General features: G+C 39.0%; 6 protein-coding genes across 6 annotated transcripts; all 6 read right to left on the reverse strand.

Moving 5' to 3' along the window:
- Nucleotides 1–350: 350 nt before the first annotated feature.
- LOC136818087 (uncharacterized) lies at nt 351–2,992 on the reverse strand. Its single transcript, XM_067074444.1, has 3 exons — nt 2,185–2,992; nt 1,377–2,039; nt 351–379 (listed from the first exon to the last, which is right to left on the reverse strand). The coding sequence occupies exons 1-3, from the start codon at nt 2,990–2,992 to the stop codon at nt 351–353; spliced, it is 1,500 nt and encodes a 499-aa protein (XP_066930545.1).
- A 592-nt stretch (nt 2,993–3,584) lies between these two features.
- On the reverse strand, nt 3,585–4,928 carry LOC136818088 (uncharacterized). The gene has a single exon (XM_067074445.1). The coding sequence runs from the start codon at nt 4,926–4,928 to the stop codon at nt 3,585–3,587; it is 1,344 nt and encodes a 447-aa protein (XP_066930546.1).
- A 2,602-nt stretch (nt 4,929–7,530) lies between these two features.
- LOC136818089 (uncharacterized) lies at nt 7,531–8,487 on the reverse strand. The gene has a single exon (XM_067074446.1). The coding sequence runs from the start codon at nt 8,485–8,487 to the stop codon at nt 7,531–7,533; it is 957 nt and encodes a 318-aa protein (XP_066930547.1).
- A 752-nt stretch (nt 8,488–9,239) lies between these two features.
- On the reverse strand, nt 9,240–11,228 carry LOC136818090 (uncharacterized). The gene has a single exon (XM_067074448.1). The coding sequence runs from the start codon at nt 11,226–11,228 to the stop codon at nt 9,240–9,242; it is 1,989 nt and encodes a 662-aa protein (XP_066930549.1).
- Nucleotides 11,229–20,148: 8,920 nt separating this feature from the next.
- On the reverse strand, nt 20,149–23,514 carry LOC136818077 (uncharacterized). Its single transcript, XM_067074436.1, has 5 exons — nt 23,251–23,514; nt 22,755–23,126; nt 22,188–22,565; nt 21,794–21,976; nt 20,149–21,606 (listed from the first exon to the last, which is right to left on the reverse strand). The coding sequence occupies exons 1-5, from the start codon at nt 23,399–23,401 to the stop codon at nt 20,234–20,236; spliced, it is 2,457 nt and encodes an 818-aa protein (XP_066930537.1). The 5' UTR covers nt 23,402–23,514; the 3' UTR covers nt 20,149–20,233.
- A 1,166-nt stretch (nt 23,515–24,680) lies between these two features.
- LOC136818091 (uncharacterized) lies at nt 24,681–25,151 on the reverse strand. Its single transcript, XM_067074449.1, has one exon. The coding sequence runs from the start codon at nt 25,149–25,151 to the stop codon at nt 24,681–24,683; it is 471 nt and encodes a 156-aa protein (XP_066930550.1).
- Nucleotides 25,152–26,698: the final 1,547 nt, after the last annotated feature.

The raw sequence follows: 26,698 nt of genomic DNA on the forward strand, positions 1-26,698 counted from the left end.
CTTATGTCATTTGACGTGATCTGTAGCGGCAAGATCCGTTCTTCTTCTTTTCCTTTCTTTTCCCGTCTCCTCTCTCCCCTTCCGTCATCTTTTTGGGTCCTTTTATATCATGTGTCTGATATGCAATTTCGCAATGAATTGTCGTTAGAACCCGGACGGAAGTCGTTTCGTGTATGATATAACGTTGTTTATGGGGCCTAGCGGAAGTGTTGTTAGCCCCAAATTGGTTTCCTGTTTTTCAGCAGTTAATGTTTCTATTTACATGAAAACGCTTCATCACACTCCTACTAACCATAGCGTACTGATGTCCTCATCAGTTAAGTCCATCGTAGTCGATAAGCCTGTTCAATTCATGTTGGTGGCATCATCATTACACCAACTAAAACGTAAAATGTTTAAAAAAATCATTTATCAAAAAATAATTTCCTGTATACAAAATAGTTTAATTTATTATTATTATTATTATTTCACTCATTTCTTTTCGTATTTATAAGGTAAATAGTACAATAAAGGGTTCCTGTTTATAATTTATAAAGAGTACGCCTCGTACTAAAATAGATAAAAACATAACGTAACAACCGATTTTTTGAATCGAAAACGCAAAACAAGGGCTAAAAGAACTAGACAGTGTTTCAAAGATGTTGTGGCTTGGTTAGAGAGATCTTAAAGAAGGTCAGTCAAAAACACTTAAAATACTAATATTTAAAATAAATAATTGATTAGGATAATATAATAATCATTGTAAGACTATCAAAAAGCCTATCAAATAAAGCTATTTGGAGGTGATTTGTTCTGGCTATAGATGACTTGAATAGCTTGATTGAATTTAAGGTTGTGAGTTAAGAAAATTGCTCGTAATCTTGAAAATATGTTGTTTCAAAATTGTGTTCGGTGAGTTTAGTAGAGTAGAGTTCTCAAATTTTGATTTCCAAACAAGCTAGAGAAATACTAGAAATAAAAAATTGTGTTTTAAATTTGTATTATTTCTTAACCGCTTGAAACTCTCTGTGGGTTCCTCTTTTCAACAGTGCGCTTATCATTCGTACTGAGGCATACAAAGCTTGTTTTGCATTCCTATTTTACTTATGATAAACCTATTGTTTTACGAAGATCCCTGATCTAAGATGGTTTTAGTTGAAGAATGATTTCTGAGAGAATTGGTTGGACTTTAAGGAAATGGGTTCCTCTTTTCAGCAATATATATACTAGTTGCTTTACGTGGATCCCGGGCTTGGAAAAAAAGATTAGAAAAAAAAAATGAAAAGAAAGAAAAGAAATAATTTGGCGGAAATTTTACGGAATTTGCATAAATGCTCGGACTATATGCGCAGTACCTAGTAATATAATTTTCTGGCACATTTCATGCCTCAACATACCATTCAGTTCAAGTTTCTCAATGTCTTTATCAAATTGTTTGTAAAATACACCAGTGGCACCAATTACAAAGGGAACGATCTCTACCCTGTCCAGATTCCACATCGCTTTCAGCTCGATGGCGAGGTCCGTGTATTTCCTTATTTTCTCGATTCGTTTGTTAGCAATATTACTGTCGTTGGGGACGGCAATATCTACGATTATGGCTCTCCTTTGGTTTTTGTGCAGTATAAGGATGTCCGGTTTGTTATGTTGGAGGTGATGATCGGTTTGGATTGAGAAGTCCCAAAGGATTTTGGTTTGGTGATTTTCGATCACTGGAGGAGGTGTGTAATTGTACCATATGTGGTCGTTGGTGTCTAGTTGGTGTTTTTGAAGGAGAAGAATGTGTAGGTATTTGGCAAGGTCGTTATGTCTTTTCAGGTATTTAGTTGGGGCAAGGGCGGTACAACCGGAAACTATGTGATGGATGGTTTCTTTGGATGATCGGCAAATACGGGCAGGAGTCGTCGTTAGTGGTGTGGTGGACATGCTTCTTGATGTAATTGGTGGTGATTGCTTGTTCCTGGATGGCGCAAATAGTTGATTCGGTGGAGCGTTTAAGGGTTGATGATTTGAGCCAAAGGTTTGATTTGGTATGGTCGATGTGGGGTTGTTGGAGTTGCCTTGAATGTTGGCCATGGAGTGGTTTTTGTAAGAGGGAGTTTGCCATGGAGTCAATAAATTGTTTCTTAACGGTTTGTTTGAGTTGAATTTTCGAGAGAGTTTGAGTTTGTTGATGATCAATGTTTAATTCGCCACAGTACTGACTTGCTTTAGCGTGTATAGATTTCTGGCCACGAGTAAGCTGCCAGTTGGAGACGGCTCGGAGCAAGGGTTCATTGGTATTCTGAAGGTAGTGGCTGAAGTTGATGATCGTCTTTTTGTAGTGGTTGGTAATGTTGATGAGTCCACGGCCGCCGGACTTTCTTGGAAGGTAGATACGGAGAATGTCACTTTGGTGATGCATCAGGTGGTACTGTTGAAGAATAATACGTGTGGACCTGTCGATTGCTTCTAGTTCGGTGATTGACCAGTCGACGATCTGGAAGCCGTAGGAGAGTGCTGGGATAGCATACGCATTAATTGCAGTGATGGTATTTTTGCTATTTAGTTCAGTTTTAAGTATCTTTTTTATTCTCGTGAAATATTCAACCTTTAGAGCGGCTTTGGTGTTCGGGCTCAGTTGGTCTTGCTCTTTGAATCCGAGATATTTGTAGTACTCTTGATTGTTTAACGATTTAATCTCATCTCCGTTGTCGAGTCTCGTATTGTCAGATTTTTTCACTTTCCCTCGGATGATAGTGAGCTTGTTACATTTATCAATACCAAATGTCATTTTAATGTCATCGCTAAAACGTTTGACAATATCGATAAGGTTGTTAAGAAGTTTGTCGTTGGGAGCATAAAGTTTCAGGTCATCCATGAACATTAGGTGGCTGACTTTCTGGTTGGAGTTGGATAGTTTGTAACCGATATTTGTTTTGTTGAGGAGCCAGGTTAATGGAAGTAGACATATGACGAAGTGAAGACCGGATGGGCTGTCTCCCTGAAATATTCCATTTTTGATTTGAAACATTTCGCTCGCGATTTCAACTTCGTCAGTGTGGAGATGTAGGGATGTTTGTTTATTATTATTATTATTATTATTTACTGTTTTCTTTATATCTGTATTTTATTACAATCACCAACCGGGTTGCACCCAGCAACCTATGGCGGATGAAGGTTTTCTATAAGGAGTGGCGAGAGTTCGAATAAATAACGAGTTCTTGAAAGTAAAAAAAAAATCTGTTCTAAAAAAGTGTATAAACTGAATTGTAAAAAACTAATATAAAAATTGTATAAAACTATATAAACTAAAATCTATAAAACTGTATAAAAATAAACTGTAGAAAACTTGTAAAAAAAAGATTTTTAAAAAACTGTCGGTATAAATAAGCTGTATATAAAAAAATAATTAATTCACATTGAAAGAGTTTTACGGAGAATATGTGCGGTACTTGTTAGAACTATTTTCTGTATTTCTTGTAGCTGTGGATTTCCAGGGATTTTCTCAACAAAGTCTTGAACACCCGTTCTCACTAGCCCAAGGGCCCCTACAATCACTGGTACTACTGTTGTTTTCAAATTCCACATTTTCTGGATCTCTATTTCAAGATCTTTGTACTTGCTTAGTTTATCAAACATCTTAACTGAAACATTTCTGTCACTGGGGAACTCATATCGATCAGTAAGCAAGTTCTCTTCTTCCGATCCTTCACTACAATGTCTGGTCTATTAGCCTTTATCGTTCTGTCTGTGTTGATTGGGAAATCCCACAAGATGGTGACATTCTTGGATTCAACTACAGCTGGTGGATGGTGTTCATACCAGAAAGATGCGTCAGTTTCGACTCCGTAATGCTTACAGATGCACCAGTGAAGGTATTGCCCAACACGGTCGTGGCGCTTCACATATTCATTTGGAGTCAGTACAGGACAACCAGAAACTAAATGGTCAATAGACTCAACATGTTTGTTACAAAATCTACAGTTAGGATCAGATCCATTTTTTAAGATGTTCGCCTGGTAGTTCCTAGCGAACAAACTTTGATCCTGCGCAGCTAGTATAAAGCCTTCCGTCTCTGCCTTCAGTCCTGAGCTCCTTAGCCACTGATGGGTTGCTTCTATATCTACATCAGCTTGGTGGCTTCGGTGATAGTACTGACCGTGCAGTGATTTCTGGCTCCATGTTTGCTCCAGCTTTTTTCTCCCTGCTAACTTGGCTTTGCATTTGATGGATTTGGCAATTTTGGTAGCAGGCTGGTCTAAAACGACGTCAGGTTCGGTGTTGATATCTAATTCCCGGGCATATTTGTTTGCTTCTTTGACGATGGAATGGGAAGTTTTCTTCTGTTCGTGCCTGTGTACAAGCGCCATCATCCAGTCACTCGAGTATTCAAGGTATTTACTCATTCCAATGGTTGCTATCTTGTAGGCTTGTTCTATCTGCAGAAGGCCTCTACCACCCTTGCTTCTCGGAAGGTATAGACGGTCAACGTCTGATTTTGGGTGCAGCATTCTGTTGCAAGTTAACAACTTTCTGGTCTTTCGATCCATTCTCTGTAAGTCTGCAATGTTCCAATTCAAGATACTAAAGCTATACTGTACTACCGGTATTGCAAGTGTGTTGATGGCTTGTATCCTATTTTTCGAGTTAAGCTCTGATTTGAGGACTAACCTGATCCTTCTATAGTACTCTCTACGGACTTTTTCTTTCATGGTAGCATGTTGTATTCCCTCACCCTCGTTCACCCCAAGGTACTTGTAAGTTTGCTCTGGGTCTAATTCCTTGATGGAGTTGTCAAGATCAAGCAAAATATCAGATGTCTGGCGAATTCTACCCCGAATGAAAGTAGCCTTTGCGCACTTGTCAAGGCCAAATTCCATCGAGATGTCATTGCTAAATTGATGTACTGTGGTCAACAGTCCTTCAAGCTCACGATCATTCTTTGCAAATAGCTTCAAGTCATCCATGTAAAAAAGATGATTAATCTTCTTATCATACATCTGATATCCAGAGTTGGTGTTGTTCAGCTCGTTGGAAAGGGGAACAAGCGAAAGACAAAAAAGAAGAGGGGACAAAGAGTCTCCTTGGAAAATACCACGTTTTATTTTAAGGTAATTGATTCAATAGTACCTTGCTGATGAGAAAGAAAGAGACGAGTTTCCCATTGCATCATAGCTGTTTTCAGAAAATTGGTGATAATTGGGGAAACTTTGTAAAGATCTAGGGTTTTTAAAATCCAGTCGTGTGGTACACTATCAAAAGCTTTCCTATAATCTATCCAAGCTGTGCTAAGGTTTTTATTTTTCGCTCTACAACTTCTAATATCATTCTGTCAATAAGTAGTTGGTCTTTGCAACCATATGAATTACGTTTACAACCTTTTTGTTCAGTGGGCAGAATAGAGTTATCTTCAAGAAAAGAGTACATTCTTTCTGTTAAAACAGATGTGAGAAGTTTATAGATGGTGTTAAGACAAGTGATAGGTCGGTAGTTGTTGGGGTTTTGGTATCCTCAGACTTTGGCAACAGGTAAGTAACGCCTTCTGTCAGCCATTCAGGGATACTGTTTGGGTTTCCAACAAGCTCGTTCAAAAAGAAAGTAAGTGCTCTGTGCATGGAAGGGAGATAGTTGAGCCAAAAGTTTTGAACTTTGTCAATCCCAGGAGATTTCCATTTCTGTGTCTTGCCTAAAGCAACGCGGACTTCTTCAACAGTAATTTCTTCCCATTCTTGTTCTTTTTTCCCTTTCATTCTTTCTTCTTCGCGTTCAATCCATGTTGCTTCTCTGTTGTAACTTTTTTCTTTCCCCAGATATTATTCCAAAAGCCCTCAATATCTTCCTGTGATGGAAGTTCCTCAACTGAAATCTTTCCTTTCCCAATTTCTCTGTAAAACTTCTTTGCATCTGTGCTAAATACTTTATTTTGTCTGAAAAACTTTGTCCTTTTATCAAATCGTCGCATTCGTTGGGCTTTCAACTGCATTTTCTGCATAAGGTTTTCTTTAGCACAGAGAAGAGATGTCTCATCTTTAATTTGTAAAGCCCTTTTCAATTTTCTAGCCCTTCTGGTTTTAACCTCTACTCTCTCACTAGCTCGTCTAAGATAGATATATCTGCCCGCAGAGAATCTATCTCGAGTTGAAGCTTTCTTTTCCATCTCGGGGCTTTATGAACATGAGTTCTTTTGTTTGTTTTCTTGATTTTCACTCCTACACTAGTGGTTGTTGATTTAGCTGTGGCATAAATGAGGTCATTTAGTTGGGAGAGATCAAGTTCATCCATGTCAACCTCAGACAAAAGTATTTTCAAAGCACTGTCATATATCCTAACTCTAGTGTTATTTTTCAAAGTAAACTGTAATTTTGGGAGATTTTCTCTGTCAGTAAAGTCAATACTATTAACACGACTAAACTCGCGAATGATGTCATCTCTGGCCTCGGCAATTTCTTCTTTATGTTCTTCAACAAACAAATCGTTCAGCTCTTCTTCCGCCCTCTCCACAATAAAATCAAAAGTTTCTTGTTCTGGATTCCTAACCCTTTCCATTATCTCGTTTATTTCTCTTTCATTCAGATTATGTAGACTAACACTTGGACTCATGTCAGTCGTACCCCTTTCGCAAGTTGTTTCCTCAGATTCCGAAGGAAGAAAAGCAAGAATTTCAGAACGTATTTGGTCTAATTGAGCGTCATTCAGGCGCTTTTTATTCAAAATATCTCTTCGAACATTTGCAAGTTTATTTGCATCAATCGTTGGACGAAAAACTTCACCTACGATCTCTCTCCACTCAGTATAAGTTTGGCGTGTTATCGTGTCAATCGGATTTTCTTGAGCGATGGTAAAGGCTCTGATAACATTTTTGTAATCCTCAATAGTCCATTTTTGTCGTTTTGGTTTATTTTTTGGTTCAATCACCACAGGATCAGAGTGGTGTGTTTCCCGGTTCTGATGTCCTTGTGGGTCATTTTGAGAGGATTGTATTCCAGTAGCAGATTTTTCGACCCCAGACTGGTTTCCCTCTGAGGGACGCGACCCTTGGTAACCCGCGAGACAGTCGATGCGGTATGGTTTTTGTTTTGGTTTCATTAGAATGAGATGTTGCATTTTCACCTTACTGCCAAGGGGTTTGTGTAAGGTTTTCCTTCCCTGGTGTTTTTTAAGGAGACACCATCTCCAGCTAGGTATACCGCCTGGATGCCACTCCGAAATTTAAAGCCCACTGGGGGCTTTCCCTGGGCGGGTTTATTATTATTATTTACTGTTTTCTTTATATCTGCATTTTATTACAATCACCAACCGGGTTGCACCCAGCAACCTATGGCGGATGAAGGTTTTCTATAAGGAGTGGCGAGAGTTCGAATAAATAACGAGTTCTTGAAAGTAAGAAAAAAATCTGTTCTAAAAAGTGTATAAAACTGAGATGTAAAAAACTAATATAAAAATTGTATAAAACTATATAAAACTAAAATCTATAAAAACTGTATAAAAATAAACTGTAGAAAACTTGTAAAAAAAAGATTTTAAAAAACTGTCGGTATAAATAAGCTGTATATAAAAAAATAATTTAATTCACATTGAAAGAGTTTTACGGAGAATATGTGCGGTACTTGTTAGAACTATTTTCTGTATTTCTTGTAGCTGTGGATTTCCAGGGATTTTCTCAACAAAGTCTTGAACACCCGTTCTCACTAGCCCAAGGGCCCCTACAATCACTGGTACTACTGTTGTTTTCAAATTCCACATTTTCTGGATCTCTATTTCAAGATCTTTGTACTTGCTTAGTTTATCAAACATCTTAACTGAAACATTTCTGTCACTGGGGACACTCATATCGATCAGTAAGCAAGTTCTCTTCTTCCGATCCTTCACTACAATGTCTGGTCTATTAGCCTTTATCGTTCTGTCTGTGTTGATTGGGAAATCCCATAAGATGGTGACATTCTTGGATTCAACTACAGCTGGTGGATGGTGTTCATACCAGAAAGATGCGTCAGTCTCGACTCCGTAATGCTTACAGATGCACCAATGAAGGTATTGCCCAACACGGTCGTGGCGCTTCACATATTCATTTGGAGTCAGAACAGGACAACCAGAAACTAAATGGTCAATAGACTCAACATGTTTGTTACAAAATCTACAGTTAGGATCAGATCCATTTTTTAAGATGTTCGCCTGGTAGTTCCTAGTGAACAAACTTTGATCCTGGGCAGCTAGTATAAAGCCTTCCGTCTCTGCCTTCAGTCCTGAGCTCCTTAGCCACTGATGGGTTGCTTCTATATCTACATCAGCTTGGTGGCTTCGGTGATAGTACTGACCGTGCAGTGATTTCTGGCTCCATGTTTGCTCCAGCTTTTTTCTCCCTGCTAACTTGGCTTTGCATTTGATGGATTTGGCAATTTTGGTAGCAGGCTGGTCTAAAACGACGTCAGGTTCGGTGTTGATATCTAATTCCCGGGCATATTTGTTTGCTTCTTTGACGATGGAATGGGAAGTTTTGTTCTGTTCGTGCCTGTGTACAAGCGCCATCATCCAGTCACTCGAGCATTCAAGGTATTTACTCATTCCAATGGTTGCTATCTTGTAGGCTTGTTCTATCTGCAGAAGGCCTCTACCACCCTTGCTTCTCGGAAGGTATAGACGGTCAACGTCTGATTTTGGGTGCAGCATTCTGTTGCAAGTTAACAACTTTTCTGGTCTTTCGATCCATTCTCTGTAAGTCTGCAATGTTCCAATTCAAGATACTAAAGCTATACTGTACTACCGGTATTGCAAGTGTGTTGATGGCTTGTATCCTATTTTTCGAGTTAAGCTCTGATTTGAGGACTAACCTGATCCTTCTATAGTACTCTCTACGCACTTTTTCTTTCATTGTAGCATGTTGTATTCCCTCACCCTCGTTCACCCCAAGGTACTTGTAAGTTTGCTCTGGATCTAATTCCTTGATGGAGTTGTCAAGATCAAGCAAAATATCAGATGTCTGGCGAATTCTACCCCGAATGAAAGTAGCCTTTGCGCACTTGTCAAGGCCAAATTCCATCGAGATGTCTTTGCTAAATTGATGTACTGTGGTCAACAGTCCTTCAAGCTCACGATCATTCTTTGCAAATAGCTTCAAGTCATCCATGTAAAAAAGATGATTAATCTTCTTCTCATACATCTGATATCCAGAGTTGGTGTTGTTCAGCTCGTTGGAAAGGGGAACAAGCGAAAGACAAAAAAGAAGAGGGGACAAAGAGTCTCCTTGGAAAATACCACGTTTTATTTTAAGGTGATTTGATTCAATAGTACCTTGCTGATGAGAAAGAAAGAGGCGAGTTTCCCATTGCATCATAGCTGTTTTCAGAAAATTGGTGATAATTGGGGAAACTTTGTAAAGATCTAGGGTTTTCTAAAATCCAGTCGTGTGGTACACTATCAAAAGCTTTCCTATAATCTATCCAAGCTGTGCTAAGGTTTTTATTTTTCGCTCTACAACTTTCTAATATCATTCTGTCAATAAGTAGTTGGTCTTTGCAACCATATGAATTACGTTTACAACCTTTTTGTTCAGTGGGCAGAATAGAGTTATCTTCAAGAAAAGAGTACATTCTTTCTGTTAAAACAGATGTGAGAAGTTTATAGATGGTGTTAAGACAAGTGATAGGTCGGTAGTTGTTGGGGTTTTTGGTATCCTCAGACTTTGGCAACAGGTAAGTAACGCCTTCTGTCAGCCATTCAGGGATACTGTTTGGGTTTCCAACAAGCTCGTTCAAAAAGAAAGTAAGTGCTCTGTGCATGGAAGGAAGATAGTTGAGCCAAAAGTTTTGAACTTTGTCAATCCCAGGAGATTTCCATTTCTGTGTCTTGCCTAAAGCAACGCGGACTTCTTCAACAGTAATTTCTTCCCATTCTTGTTCTTTTTTCCCTTTCATTCTTTCTTCTTCGCGTTCAATCCATGTTGCTTCTCTGTTGTAACTTTTTTTCTTTCCCCAGATATTATTCCAAAAGCCCTCAATATCTTCCTGTGATGGAGGTTCCTCAACTGAAATCTTTCCTTTCCCAATTTCTCTGTAAAACTTCTTTGCATCTGTGCTAAATACTTTATTTTGTCTGAAAAACTTTGTCCTTTTATCAAATCGTCGCATTCGTTGGGCTTTCAACTGCATTTTCTGCATAAGGTTTTCTTTAGCACAGAGAAGAGATGTCTCATCTTTAATTTGTAAAGCCCTTTTCAATTTTCTAGCCCTTCTGGTTTTAACCTCTACTCCTCTCACTAGCTCGTCTAAGATAGATATATCTGCCCGCAGAGAATCTATCTCGAGTTGAAGCTTTCTTTTCCATCTCGGGGCTTTATGAACATGAGTTCTTTTGTTTGTTTTCTTGATTTTCACTCCTACACTAGTGGTTGTTGATTTAGCTGTGGCATAAATGAGGTCATTTAGTTGGGAGAGATCAAGTTCATCCATGTCAACCTCAGACAAAAGTATTTTCAAAGCACTGTCATATATCCTAACTCTAGTGTTATTTTTCAAAGTAAACTGTAATTTTGGGAGATTTTCTCTGTCAGTAAAGTCAATACTATTAACACGACTAAACTCGCGAATGATGTCATCTCTGGCCTCGGCAATTTCTTCTTTATGTTCTTCAACAAACAAATCGTTCAGCTCTTCTTCCGCCCTCTCTACAATAAAATCAAAAGTTTCTTGTTCTGGATTCCTAACCCTTTCCATTATCTCGTTTATTTCTCTTTCATTCAGATTATGTAGACTAACACTTGGACTCATGTCAGTCGTACCCTCTTCGCAAGTTGTTTCCTCAGATTCCGAAGGAAGAAAAGCAAGAATTTCAGAACGTATTTGGTCTAATTGAGCGTCATTCAGGCGCTTTTTATTCAAAATATCTCTTCGAACATTTGCAAGTTTATTTGCATCAATCGTTGGACGAAAAACTTCACCTACGATCTCTCTCCACTCAGTATAAGTTTGGCGTGTTATCGTGTCAATCGGATTTTCTTGAGCGATGGTAAAGGCTCTGATAACATTTTTGTAATCCTCAATAGTCCATTTTTGTCGTTTTGGTTTATTTTTTGGTTCAATCACCACAGGATCAGAGTTGGTGGTTTCCCGGTTCTGATGTCCTTGTGGGTCATTTTGAGAGGATTGTATTCCAGTAGCAGATTTTTCGACCCCAGACTGGTTTCCCTCTGAGGGACGCGACCCTTGGTAACCCGCGAGACAGTCGATGCGGTATGGTTTTTGTTTTGGTTTCATTAGAATGAGATGTTGCATTTTCACCTTACTGCCAAGGGGTTTGTGTAAGGTTTTCCTTCCCTGGTGTTTTTTAAGGAGACACCATCTCCAGCTAGGTATACCGCCTGGATGCCACTCCGAAATTTAAAGCCCACTGGGGGCTTTCCCTGGGCGGGTTTATTATTATTATTATTTACTGTTTTCTTTATATCTGCATTTTATTACAATCATCAACCGGGTTGCACCCAGCAACCTATGGCGGATGAAGGTTTTCCATAAGGAGTGGCGAGAGTTCGAATAATAATGAGTTCTTGAAAGTAAAAAAAAAAATCTGTTCTAAAAAGTGTATAAAACTGAATTGTAAAAAACTAATATAAAAATTGTATAAAACTATATAAAACTAAAATCTATAAAAACTGTATAAAAATAAACTGTAGAAAACTTGTAAAAAAAAGATTTTAAAAAACTGTCGGTATAAATAAGCTGTATATAAAAAAATAATTTAATTCACATTGAAAGAGTTTTACGGAGAATATGTGCGGTACTTGTTAGAACTATTTTCTGTATTTCTTGTAGCTGTGGATTTCCAGGGATTTTCTCAACAAAGTCTTGAACACCCGTTCTCACTAGCCCAAGGGCCCCTACAATCACTGGTACTACTGTTGTTTTCAAATTCCACATTTTCTGGATCTCTATTTCAAGATCTTTGTACTTGCTTAGTTTATCAAACATCTTAACTGAAACATTTCTGTCACTGGGGACACTCATATCGATCAGTAAGCAAGTTCTCTTCTTCCGATCCTTCACTACAATGTCTGGTCTATTAGCCTTTATCGTTCTGTCTGTGTTGATTGGGAAATCCCACAAGATGGTGACATTCTTGGATTCAACTACAGCTGGTGGATGGTGTTCATACCAGAAAGATGCGTCAGTTTCGACTCCGTAATGCTTACAGATGCACCAGTGAAGGTATTGCCCAACACGGTCGTGGCGCTTCACATATTCATTTGGAGTCAGTACAGGACAACCAGAAACTAAATGGTCAATAGACTCAACATGTTTGTTACAAAATCTACAGTTAGGATCAGATCCATTTTTTAAGATGTTCGCCTGGTAGTTCCTAGTGAACAAACTTTGATCCTGGGCAGCTAGTATAAAGCCTTCCGTCTCTGCCTTCAGTCCTGAGCTCCTTAGCCACTGATGGGTTGCTTCTATATCTACATCAGCTTGGTGGCTTCGGTGATAGTACTGACCGTGCAGTGATTTCTGGCTCCATGTTTGCTCCAGCTTTTTTCTCCCTGCTAACTTGGCTTTGCATTTGATGGATTTGGCAATTTTGGTAGCAGGCTGGTCTAAAACGACGTCAGGTTCGGTGTTAATATCTAATTCCCGGGCATATTTGTTTGCTTCTTTGACGATGGAATGGGAAGTTTTGTTCTGTTCGTGCCTGTGTACAAGCGCCATCATCCAGTCACTCGAGCATTCAAGGTATTTACTCATTCCAATGGTTGCTATCTTGTAGGCTTGTTCTATCTGCAGAAGGCCTCTACCACCCTTGCTTCTCGGAAGGTATAGACGGTCAACGTCTGATTTTGGGTGCAGCATTCTGTTGCAAGTTAACAACTTTCTGGTCTTTCGATCCATTCTCTGTAAGTCTGCAATGTTCCAATTCAAGATACTAAAGCTATACTGTACTACCGGTATTGCAAGTGTGTTGATGGCTTGTATCCTATTTTTCGAGTTAAGCTCTGTTTTGAGGACTAACCTGATCCTTCTATAGTACTCTCTACGCACTTTTTCTTTCATGGTAGCATGTTGTATTCCCTCACCCTCGTTCACCCCAAGGTACTTGTACGTTTGCTCTGGATCTAATTCCTTGATGGAGTTGTCAAGATCAAGCAAAATATCAGATGTCTGGCGAATTCTACCCCGAATGAAAGTAGCCTTTGCGCACTTGTCAAGGCCAAATTCCATCGAGATGTCTTTGCTAAATTGATGTACTGTGGTCAACAGTCCTTCAAGCTCACGATCATTCTTTGCAAATAGCTTCAAGTCATCCATGTAAAAAAGATGATTAATCTTCTTATCATACATCTGATATCCAGAGTTGGTGTTGTTCAGCTCGTTGGAAAGGGGAACAAGCGAAAGACAAAAAAGAAGAGGGGACAAAGAGTCTCCTTGGAAAATACCACGTTTTATTTTAAGGTAATTTGATTCAATAGTACCTTGCTGATGAGAAAGAAAGAGACGAGTTTCCCATTGCTTCATAGCTGTTTTCAGAAAATTGGTGATAATTGGGGAAACTTTGTAAAGATCTAGGGTTTTTAAAATCCAGTCGTGTGGTACACTATCAAAAGCTTTCCTATAATCTATCCAAGCTGTGCTAAGGTTTTTATTTTTCGCTCTACAACTTTCTAATATCATTCTGTCAATAAGTAGTTGGTCTTTGCAACCATATGAATTACGTTTACAACCTTTTTGTTCAGTGGGCAGAATAGAGTTATCTTCAAGAAAAGAGTACATTCTTTCTGTTAAAACAGATGTGAGAAGTTTATAGATGGTGTTAAGACAAGTGATAGGTCGGTAGTTGTTGGGGTTTTTGGTATCCTCAGACTTTGGCAACAGGTAAGTAACGCCTTCTGTCAGCCATTCAGGGATACTGTTTGGGTTTCCAACAAGCTCGTTCAAAAAGAAAGTAAGTACTCTGTGCATGGAAGGAAGATAGTTGAGCCAAAAGTTTTGAATTTTGTCAATCCCAGGAGATTTCCATTTCTGTGTCTTGCCTAAAGCAACGCGGACTTCTTCAACAGTAATTTCTTCCCATTCTTGTTCTTTTTTCCCTTTCATTCTTTCTTCTTCGCGTTCAATCCATGTTGCTTCTCTGTTGTAACTTTTTTTCTTTCCCCAGATATTATTCCAAAAGCCCTCAATATCTTCCTGTGATGGAGGTTCCTCAACTGAAATCTTTCCTTTCCCAATTTCTCTGTAAAACTTCTTTGCATCTGTGCTAAATACTTTATTTTGTCTGAAAAACTTTGTCCTTTTATCAAATCGTCGCATTCGCTGGGCTTTCAACTGCATTTTCTGCATAAGGTTTTCTTTAGCACAGAGAAGAGATGTCTCATCTTTAATTTGTAAAGCCCTTTTCAATTTTCTAGCCCTTCTGGTTTTAACCTCTACTCCTCTCACTAGCTCGTCTAAGATAGATATATCTGCCCGCAGAGAATCTATCTCGAGTTGAAGCTTTCTTTTCCATCTCGGGGCTTTATGAACATGAGTTCTTTTGTTTGTTTTCTTGATTTTCACTCCTACACTAGTGGTTGTTGATTTAGCTGTGGCATAAATGAGGTCATTTAGTTGGGAGAGATCAAGTTCATCCATGTCAACCTCAGACAAAAGTATTTTCAAAGCACTGTCATATATCCTAACTCTAGTGTTATTTTTCAAAGTAAACTGTAATTTTGGGAGATTTTCTCTGTCAGTAAAGTCAATACTATTAACACGACTAAACTCGCGAATGATGTCATCTCTGGCCTCGGCAATTTCTTCTTTATGTTCTTCAACAAACAAATCGTTCAGCTCTTCTTCCGCCCTCTCTACAATAAAATCAAAAGTTTCTTGTTCTGGATTCCTAACCCTTTCCATTATCTCGTTTATTTCTCTTTCATTCAGATTATGTAGACTAACACTTGGACTCATGTCAGTCGTACCCTCTTCGCAAGTTGTTTCCTCAGATTCCGAAGGAAGAAAAGCAAGAATTTCAGAACGTATTTGGTCTAATTGAGCGTCATTCAGGCGCTTTTTATTCAAAATATCTCTTCGAACATTTGCAAGTTTATTTGCATCAATCGTTGGACGAAAAACTTCACCTACGATCTCTCTCCACTCAGTATAAGTTTGGCGTGTTATCGTGTCAATCGGATTTTCTTGAGCGATGGTAAAGGCTCTGATAACATTTTTGTAATCCTCAATAGTCCATTTTTGTCGTTTTGGTTTATTTTTTGGTTCAATCACCACAGGATCAGAGTTGGTGGTTTCCCGGTTCTGATGTCCTTGTGGGTCATTTTGAGAGGATTGTATTCCAGTAGCAGATTTTTCGACCCCAGACTGGTTTCCCTCTGAGGGACGCGACCCTTGGTAACCCGCGAGACAGTCGATGCGGTATGGTTTTTGTTTTGGTTTCATTAGAATGAGATGTTGCATTTTCACCTTACTGCCAAGGGGTTTGTGTAAGGTTTTCCTTCCCTGGTGTTTTTCAAGGAGACACCATCTCCAGCTAGGTATACCGCCTGGATGCCACTCCGAAATTTAAAGCCCACTGGGGGCTTTCCCTGGGCGGGTTTATTTTTATTATTATTATTATTATTATTATCTACATAAAAGATTATTTGTTCCTTGCCATGAAGCAGTGTTGTAAGGCTCTGATTGGTCCGTTTTACAGTTTATTAACAGATCATTTTTTTACAATCCCAAAAGGGAATTGAAAATCATGAACTATTGGTTCAAAACACGTTTTTATTACATTAAGAAAAAATGTTTAAAGTTTAAGATCTCCATATTCCGAAAGTCAATTCCCAAGGGAACTCATAGTTCATCGTTTCTATTTCAATTTGTAAGATTCATTTTTTATCAAGGGAACAAATGAGTTAAATAATTTGTTTTGAAAGGAACTTTTTGTTCATTTACAAGTATTTCCTTGCTGGTGCTATATGCACAAATAGTTCCTATTCTACAACGATTCAATGAGAGTAAAGAGAACCAAACCAATTGGGAACTCTCTGATCTCATTTTAATAGTCATTTCAACTATTTTTTAAAAGAACTAATTGTATATTTAAATTTAAAAAACATTTTAATCAAAGAATACGGTATTTCACAGAATGAAATTAAAGGATAAAAGGAACTTCATTAAAATAGTGAGATAATTCCTTTTTTCTGAAATTACGTCAAATTATCTAGATAATTAGTTCATTTAAGAGAGGATCGATGCGATCTCTCAAAAAGGCAAGTTCACTTTTTAAATGCTTATTTGGAAAATATGGAGAAATGACGTGTGTACGCGATGAAGAGAACTTTCAGCAAGAAAGATTGGGAAGGCGTTGAAGGAGCAAGTCCCAAGGCTAAACGGCTCAAGCTGACTCCAAATGCAGCTGGCTTGTTTGTCTGTCCTGTTTCCAATTGTGACAGCGATAGCTACCACAGTCAAAGAGGTTGCAGAAAACATGTTGTGACGAAACACGGATGGTACTTTTATTTTGAAAGTAAACCTAATGTTGATGAAGTTTTCACAGATAAAATCTATTCTTCAAAAAGAGCAGTAATCAGAAATAAAACTTGGAACATCTCATCTTTCTCGGACAAATGTCAACTGGCTAAAGACTTTATATTTTGGATATGCAGTGCTGGAGGGGGTGGCAAAGATGCAAATCAAGCGCTTCAAATTTGCCGAAAAATAATGAAGTTCTGTAAATTTTGTTTGGAAAATTTGGAAGAAAATTTTGAATTGACTTTGACTTTAATGGAATATTGTGTTGGATCTACGGAATATATAGAGAGATTTCTGAGATATTTGGAGAATGAATGCAAACTTGGCAAACCCGGGATGATATCTTACCTACAGTCATTGAGTCATTGCCTAGACTTTTTGAGATGCAGGGGTATACGCGCGGACAAAATAGCGATATTTCTGACCAGCGAAGTTTTTCTCTCTCGTGCCAAACAATGTCTAAGAAAGAAGATGCGGGTCGAGTGGAACACTTTACTTTCAATCGAGCATTTGGAGAGTATCAATTGCTGGGCGTCACTTGCAGATTTACAAAGAGTGATACCTTTTCACGAGGACAGGTATAACCAAGTTGTAAATTTATCAAAGATCAATGCTCACATTGCCCACGATCTTTCTTTCGCGTCATCTTTCGTAGTTTCTTTGTTGTTTTTGAATGTTAAAGGTAGCAGGCCAATGACATTTCAATTTCTTACTGTGAAGATGGTTCTTACTGCTATGAAAACAGGAATGATTGATCAAACACACTTTAAAACTGAAGAACAATACGGTTTTGATTCACTTGTTTTTACTGATGACGTACTTTCGAAATTGAAAAATTACGTAGATCATGTTAGACCACGATTGAATTCAAAATGTGATTTTTTACTGGTCTGTAAAAACGGAAACCAGCTTAAAAACCTGGGAGATATATTTGGAAGAATGGTGTATCAAGCGATTGGAAAGTATATAACACCAACCCGTTATAGGCAGATCATCGAAACCGCTAGCGCTGAGAACCTGACGCTAGAAGAACAACGTATTGTCAGCCTCGACCAGAAACACACATCCAACGTTGCCAAGGTGCACTATCAAAAACGAAAGTCACAAGATGTTGCAAGAAAAGCGAACGACTGTATGGACAAGTTGATAAAAGTTACATCGGCCAAGGAGAAAGATGTAAAAGAAGATAAAATCGTTCTTCATGTAATCGAAAAGGAAGAAATGAAACAAGTGGCCTCCGAAAAAAAGCCAAGAAACAAGAAGAATGCTTTTACTACTGAAGAGGACAACTTTCTGTTAAAGGGTATAAAGAAGTACGGACAAGGAAAATGGTCTAACATCTTAAAAGACCCAGAGTATAAATTTCACCCTTCAAGAAAAAATTCTACATTGATGATGCGGGCAAAAGCAAGAAAATTTATTGAGTAACTTTGAAATAAAATTTAAGAAAGTATTTGAAAAATTGTATTTAAAAAAAATTAAATTAGGTATATGTGAAGTTAGAAGATTTTCTGCATCCTTTTGCTTCACTAAAATTACATTTGGTAAAATTCTAAAAACCTTATTCTCTCTAATCCCTATATCTTTAAGAAAACTTGTACTTTCAAACAAAAAATATTTGAATTAGGTATATTTGAACATTGAATATCCTTTTAGCAGACACTTTGAGAATCTTATCCCCTCTTATCCCCTGCTTGTCACTCGTTATCACTGCTTATCCGTCTTATCCCCTAATTCTGAGGTGTAAAGTTTATCGGACATTGAGCATACTTTTCGCGGACACTTTGAAAATCTTATCCCCTCTTATCCCCTGCTTGTCACTCGTTATCACTGCTTATCCGTCTTATCCCCTAATTCTGAGGTGCAAAGTCTTTCGGACATTGAACATACTTTTCGCGGACACTTTGAAAATCTTATCCCCTCTTATCCCCTGCTTGTCACTCGTTATCACTGCTTATCCGTCTTATCCCCTAATTCTGAGGTGCAAAGTCTTTCGGACATTGAACATACTTTTCGCGGACACTTTGAAAATCTTATCCCCTCTTATCCCCTGCTTGTCACTCGTTATCACTGCTTATCCGTCTTATCCCCTAATTCTGAGGTGCAAAGTCTTTCGGACATTGAACATACTTTTCGCGGACACTTTGAAAATCTTATCCCCTCTTATCCCCTGCTTGTCACTCGTTATCACTGCTTATCCGTCTTATCCCCTAATTCTGAGGTGCAAAGTCTTTCGGACATTGAACATACTTTTCGCGGACACTTTGAAAATCTTATCCCCTCTTATCCCCTGCTTGTCACTCGTTATCACTGCTTATCCGTCTTATCCCCTAATTCTGAGGTGCAAAGTCTTTCGGACATTGAACATACTTTTCGCGGACACTTTGAAAATCTTATCCCCTGCTTGTCACTCGTTATCACTGCTTATCCGTCTTATCCCCTAATTCTGAGGTGCAAAGTCTTTCGGACATTGAACATACTTTTCGCGGACACTTTGAAAATCTTATCCCCTCTTATCCCCTGCTTGTCACTCGTTATCACTGCTTATCCGTCTTATCCCCTAATTCTGAGGTGCAAAGTCTTTCGGACATTGAACATACTTTTCGCGGACACTTTGAAAATCTTATCCCCTCTTATCCCCTGCTTGTCACTCGTTATCACTGCTTATCCGTCTTATCCCCTAATTCTGAGGTGCAAAGTCTTTCGGACATTGAACATACTTTTCGCGGACACTTTGAAAATCTTATCCCCTCTTATCCCCTGCTTGTCACTCGTTATCACTGCTTATCCGTCTTATCCCCTAATTCTGAGGTGCAAAGTCTTTCGGACATTGAACATACTTTTCGCGGACACTTTGAAAATCTTATCCCCTCTTATCCCCTGCTTGTCACTCGTTATCACTGCTTATCCGTCTTATCCCCTAATTCTGAGGTGCAAAGTCTTTCGGACATTGAACATACTTTTCGCGGACACTTTGAGAATCTTATCCCCTCTTATCCCCTGCTTGTCACTCGTTATCACTGCTTATCCCCTAATTTTGAGGTGCAAAGTCTTTCGGACATTGAAAATGATTTTATCGGACATTTTGAAAATCTTATCCCCTTTTATCCCCTGCTTGTCACTCGTTATCACTGCTTATCCGTCTTATCCCCTAATTCTGAGGTGCAAAGTCTTTCGGACATTGAACATACTTTTCGCGGACACTTTGAAAATCTTATCCCCTCTTATCCCCTGCTTGTCACTCGTTATCACTGCTTATCCGTCTTATCCCCTAATTCTGAGGTGCAAAGTCTTTCGGACATTGAACATACTTTTCGCGGACACTTTGAAAATCTTATCCCCTCTTATCCCCTGCTTGTCACTCGTTATCACTGCTTATCCGTCTTATCCCCTAATTCTGAGGTGAAAAATCTTTCGGACATTGAACATACTTTTCGCGGACACTTTGAAAATCTTATCCCCTCTTATCCCCTGCTTGTCACTCGTTATCACTGCTTATCCGTCTTATCCCCTAATTCTGAGGTGCAAAGTTTATCAGACAATTTTTATAAGAAAACATTTTCGAAATGTAAAACTGTTCAGAGTTTTCAAACTTCTAGTGCTTATAAAAAATGTTAGATGAAACGAAGGTTTTTGTCGTTGTATTCTTCTAAGTTTGAAAATTGGGTACTAGAATAACTGAAATACCGCAAAATTAACTTGATAATAAGCTTGAGTTAACTTTTTCTTTTTTCGAATAATAAAATAACACGATTTACAAAATGGAATGAAACTTTTGTTCAAAAATCTTCAGAAGATGTTTCTCCAGATGATATGTCGACTACTTCTTTACCCTCGGGAAGAACTCTGTCGATGTCGAATTCAATTGAATCCGATTTTGATCTTGCTCTTTTTGTTGTTTCGGTCTCACTGCCACTGGTGACGACAGTTGCAGTTGCAGCATTGCAACACCGTTTCAGACTGAGTCTTCTTCTTGGTATGGTTGCCCCTTGCGAAGAAGACTTTTCGATGGAGGGTGTAGTTTCTTGCTCACTCAAGTCAGATATTGATGTTTCAGAAATTCTGTCTGGTTGCTCTACAGGTGGTGGAGGGATAGGAGGAGGAGAAGGGTTGACAGTACAATTCGCATCGGAATTCTTCTCGTTGCCGCTGGTTTGGTCCTCTCTCGGTGGCTGATATGACGTGATCTCTAACAATGGATCTTCCTCTGATTGGTTTGCGGTTGATGTGGAAGGCGAATTGGTTTCCTCTCTCGGTGGCTGATATGACGTGATGTCTTTCAATGGATCCTCCTCTGATTGGTTTGTGGTTGAAGTGGAAGCCGAATTGGTTTCCTCTCTAGGTGGCTGATTTGACGTGATCTCTTTCAATGGTTCCTCCTCTGATGGGTTTGCAGTTGAAGTTGAAGGCAAATTGATTTCCTCTGATTGTTGTTCGTTTCGCTCTGCATCGTTGGACTGGTCCAAACATTCTTTCAGTGGTGAGACTGTTGGTAGTTGGAGCTGTTGTGGCGTTGAGGGCTCTTGTTCGGCTTCAGGATCGAAGCTTGGAAACGAGCAATTCATGAGGTGGTAATCGAACCATGGTCGTTCGTAACCCTTGCGTACCAGCCACGCATCGTATACTGTGTCAGGGCCATCCCAGAACACGCGAGCTCGGCGCCGGAACATTGACACTGCCTTGTCAGAGATGTGCAGAGCGTCCCAACATCCTTCGTTGTTTGATGCAAGCTCGACCACTTTTTGAACGTACTCTTCGTCACACTTTTCCGATGCGTTGTCGAAAAGTGGCGTGTCCCAAGAGAGATCTTCGTATAACACGCCTTCAACACGGTCTGCCTCCATGATCGCGTGATCAATTGCTTCGACTGTTGCACTGTCTTTGGAGTTGCTGGGCGATGATGGCACGTCTGCATCTACTGTCTGGACATTGTTGGACGGGATGCTTGGGGTCTGGCTCAAAGAAAACTCCGCGTTTTCGTCTGCCAACATCAAATCCATCGGGCTGAAATCAAAATCGTTGAAGACAGCTCCCATCCCTTTGGCAGCACCCGCACCATTCCATCTGTGTGTTGGTGTGTCGAAGATTGGTTCGTGTTTGAGCTGTTCGGCCAAGTAATGGAACACCTCCATGCAGTTGATACGGAGCCAGCCTGAAAAAACGACAATAATGAACATATAGTCGGTGAAAGAATGGGACGATAAAAATTTTATTGAAGCAGCAATGATATCCTTATTAGATTCTTTGTTTTCATTACTTAGCTGACTGTGAAGGCGCAAAAAGAGGCTTAATTTTTTGGTGGATATGTCGATTGTAAATATGATCAATAATTAGCTCACCTTCGACCGAAGGGTCTTTTCGCTTAAGGGAAGATGTCTGGAATACGTCAAGCCGCTTTCGAATCGCTTCATTGTCGATTTCATTGCCAAAGTCTGGGTAAACGTTAGTGGTAATGAAAAATCCTGAATTGTAATTGACTCTCAGGCCTTCCTTGTGCTTTTGAGGAAGGAAGTTCATGCCACCTGAAGATCAAAGAAGGAAAAAGTGCCATTAAACATTAGAAGAAAAAAAAGAGACAAATTAAACTTGAGTAAACTCTAGTAAACGAGACAAATGAAATTCTACGTACTAGATTAAAGGCCTCGAACGCGCAGAATCAAAAAGGTAGGGCAGGACCACAAGAAAAGTGATGAAGAGACGAGGAAACTACAAAAAAAGAAAAGTACCGCTCACCCTGGAGAACTCGTTTGGCGTCTTCACAAGAGAGGCTGTCTGGCGTCCACTCATCCATCATCACAATCTGAGTTTGGTCGTCGATTAGTGCAGCTGAGAAGCGTCCGTCGTTCATGACCCCAGCTATGTAGCGAGCTGGAATGATGCCCTTGAAGGGAGAAAACCAACTGGTTTTGGCCGAGTCCGCAGGGCCCACTAAACACAATTTCGTCTCCTTGTGAGGGAACTGTTTGTGAACAAGCAACTGGTAATACTTCTTGTAGAAGCGCTTCCTGACCACAGGGTTTCCGAATGAGTTTTCAACGCCCTTGATAAAAGGTTCGGGATACGGTCTCTTGTTTGCGTCATATGCGTACTTGACAAATGCTCTCGGGGAACCTGGACGAGACAAAAATAGAGAATTTTTCTTGAATCACTAAATCCCCTTCAACCAAATGGAACAAAACCAGCAACATAGGCAAAATGACTATTCACTTCCGAGAAGCACACGCTAGACTCACAAAAACACTAGAATTCGCCAAATCAGAAAAAGAAAATTTAAGTAGGTTTAATTCAGATTTTGCTTACCCTTCAAATCACGAGGTTCAAGCTCGAAACACTTCTTGGCAATGTTGAAGCACGTTCCATGAGGTGTCACCTCGATGAAGTTGTAGTCGATTGAAATTGGCTTTATTATTCGGCATGTTTTTACAGAAAGAAGACTTATAATTTGCTGAACATGCTGTGATATGGTATTTGCAACGTCGTCATTTCCGAGAATGAAATGAATGAAATCGTGCACGGACGAGCAATAGACGTAGGTGAATCTCGATTGTGGAACTTTCTTGTACACGCTACCGTCGTACAAACTATAATGAAAAGTGTTCATGTACACTTTGACGGATTCGATACTCTGCATAAACCGACTGACTGGTCTCAAAGCCGCGACCACTGGCTCTTCTGTGAAGTAAAAAAAAAAAAAGCCGCTTTAAATTGATGCAAGCAATGAACGTAAAAAAACAACTTAGCGCCAGGACACTTTGGTCAGTAAAAAAGCCAGAAAACAAATTGGAAAATTTCTCACCTGCAGAAGTGAAGTCAACAAGTTTCATTTCGAGCAAACCTCTGCAAGACTGGACAGCGTTCTTCAGTTCTTTCGCAACATTCGAATCCATTGACTTGGTGAGCCACAATGATGTCAGATGTTTTGATGAGTAGCGAACACCTTCTCCCATCACGACTGTCTCCAGGTTAATTCCTTCTCGTTCAGCTTCAGCTTTCACAAACTTTATTTGAGACTTGGCAAAGTGGTGTAATAGCGTTTCATTGTTGTGGTCCTTTAACACAATGTACAATGATGCCACAAAACTGTCATTGATAGAACGAACACCTGAAAGAGATTTATAGACCATAAAAAAACATTGAAAAATACAGGGGAGAATAGATTTTCGAGGTGTCCGTAAAAAAATAAAAGAAACGTCCGAAAAATCCTTTCACTTCAAAAACCTGTGACAAGGCGGATAAGCAGTGATAACGAGTGATAAGCTTGTGACAAGGAGGATAAGAAATCTCAAAGTGTCCGTAAAAAATAAAAAAAAACGTCCGAAAAATCCTTTCACTTCAAAACCTGTGACAAGGCGGATAAGCAGTGATAACGAGTGATAAGCTTGTGACAAGGAGGATAAGAAATCTCAAAGTGTCCGTAAAAATAAAAAAACGTCCGAAAAATCCTTTCATTTCAAAAACCTGTGACAAGGCGGATAAGCAGTGATAACGAGTGATAAGCTTGTGACAAGGAGGATAAGAAATCTCAAAGTGTCCGTAAAAAATAAAAAAAAACGTCCGAAAAATCCTTTCATTTCAAAAACCTGTGACAAGGCGGATAAGAAGTGTATAAAACTGAATTGTAAAAGACTAATATAGAAATTGTATAAAACTATATAAAACTAGAATTTATAAACTGTAGAAAAATAAACTGTAGAAAAATAAACTGTAGAAAACTTGTAGGAAATTACAATGTAAAAAAATTGTATAAAAAAATGTATGAAAAATAATTAAAGCCTCAACTGAACACAAAAGACGAGTATAGAAGCCGTACATTAGTAGTCAAGTTTTAATTGTAGTTTTTTTTTCTTTTATTGTTTGTTGTCACATGGGATTTTTCCTTAGTAGCAACACTTTTATTACATATTATATATTTTTTGCAGTAGCATTTTCATTTCTCACTTTTTTCTGTAAGCTTATAGTTGTCTTTACCGTAGATATGTGAACATATACATTTTTTATCAGAGATTTTCATAATCTTGTTTTTATTGAATTTTAGACCTGAAGATGATCAATAGATCGAAATATATTGTCAAAAAATAAAATAATTGCTCGTTGTTGGTTAATTGAAAAATATATTGCTCATGCTACAATTTTTTTGCCATATCGAAAAATAATTTGTTTCACATTGAAAGAGTTACAGAGATTATGTGCGGTACTTGTTAGAACTATTTTCTGTATTTCTTGTAGCTATGGATTTCCAGGGATCTTCTCAACAAAGTCTTGAACACCCGTTCTCACTAGCCCAAGGGCCCCTACAATCACTGGTACTACTGTTGTTTTCAAATTCCACATTTTCTTGATCTCTATTTCAAGATCTTTGTACTTGCTTAGTTCATCAAACATCTTAACTGAAACATTTCTGTCACTGGGGACACTCATATCGATCAGTAAGCAAGTTCTCTTCTTCCGATCCTTCACTACCATGTCTGTTCTATTAGCCTTTATCGCTCTGTCTGTGTTGATTGGGAAATCCCACAAGATTATGACATTCTTGGATTCAACCCCAGCTGCTGGATGGTGTTCATACCAGAAAGATGCGCCAGTTTCGACTCCGTAATGCTTACAGATGCACCAGTGAAGGTATTTCCCAACACGGTCGTGGCGCTTCACATATTCATTTGGAGTCAGTACAGGACAACCGGAAACTAGACTCAACATGTCAATAGACTCAACATGTTTGTTACAAAATCTACAGTTAGGATCAGCTCCATTTTTAAGATGTTCGCCTGGTAGTTCCTAGTGAACAAACTTTGATCCTGGGCTCCTTAGCCACTGATGGGTTGCTTCTATATCTACATCAGCTTGGTGGCTTTTTCCTTCCCATGTTTGTTCAAGCTTTTTTCTCCCTGCTAACTTTGCTTTGTATTTGATGGATTTTGCAATTTTGGTAGCAGGCTGTTCTAAAACGACGTCAGGTTCGGTGTTAAAATCTAATTCCCGGGCATATTTGTTTGCTTCTTTGACGATGGAATGGGAAGTTTTGTTCTGTTCGTGCCTGTGTACAAGCGTCACCATCCAGTCACTGGAGCATTCAAGGTATTTACTCATTCCAATGGTTGCTATGTTGTAGGCTTGTTCTATCTGCAGAAGGCCTCTCCCACCCTTGCTTCTCGGAAGGTATAGACGGTCAACGTCTGATTTTGGGTGCAGTATTCTGTTGCAAGTTAACAACTTTCTGGTCTTTCGATCCATTCTCTTTAAGTCTGCCATGTTCCAATTCAAGACACTGTACTACCGGTATTGCAAGTGTGTTGATGGCTTGTATCCTATTTTTCGAGTTAAGCTCTGTTTTGAGGACTAACCTGATTTTTCTATAGTGCTCTCTACGCACTTTTTCGTTCATGGTAGCATGTTGCATTCCCTCACCCTCCTTCACCCCAAGGTACTTGTACGTTTGCTCTGGGTCTAATTCCTTGATGGAGTTGTCAAGATCAAGCAAAATATCAGATGTCTGACGAATGAAAGTAGCCGTGGCGCATTTTTCAAGGCCAAATTCCATCGAGATGTCTTTGCTAAATTGATGTACTGTGGTCAACGGTCCTTCAAGCTCACGATCCTTCTTTGCAAATAGCTTCGTTGGAAAGGGGAACAAGCGAAAGACAAAAAAGAAGAGGGGACAAAGAGTCTCCTTGGAAAATACCACGTTTTATTTTAAGGTAATTTGATTCAATAGTACCTCGCTGATGAGAAAGAAAGAGACGAGTTTCCCATTGCTTCATAGCGGTTTTTCAGAAAATTGGTGATAATTGGGGAAACTTTGTAAAGATCTAGGGTTTTTAAAATCCAGTCGTGTGGTACACTATCAAAAGCTTTCCTATAATCTATCCAAGCTGTGGTAAGATTTTTATTTTTCGCTCTACAACTTTCTAATATCATTCTGTCAATAAGTAGTTGGTCTTTGCAACCATATGAATTATGTTTACAATTCGGCAACAGGTAAGTAACGCCTTCTGTCAGCCATTCAGAGATACTGTTTGGGTTTCCAACAAGCTCGTTCAAAAAGAAAGTAAGTACTCTGTGCTTGGAAGGAAGATAGTTGAGCCAAAAGTTTTGAACTTTATCAATCCCAGGAGATTTCCATTTCTTCGTCTTGCCTAAAGCAACGCGGACTTCTTCAACAGTAATTTCTTCCCATTGTTGTTCTTTTTTCCCTTTCATTCTTTCTTCTTCGCGTTCAATCCATGTTGGTTCTCTGTAGTAACTCT

Source organism: Clytia hemisphaerica, unplaced genomic scaffold (assembly GCF_902728285.1).
Source record: "Clytia hemisphaerica strain Z4C2 unplaced genomic scaffold, Clytia hemisphaerica genome assembly, whole genome shotgun sequence".
In the NCBI taxonomy this organism is placed as follows: Eukaryota; Metazoa; Cnidaria; class Hydrozoa; order Leptothecata; family Clytiidae; genus Clytia; species Clytia hemisphaerica.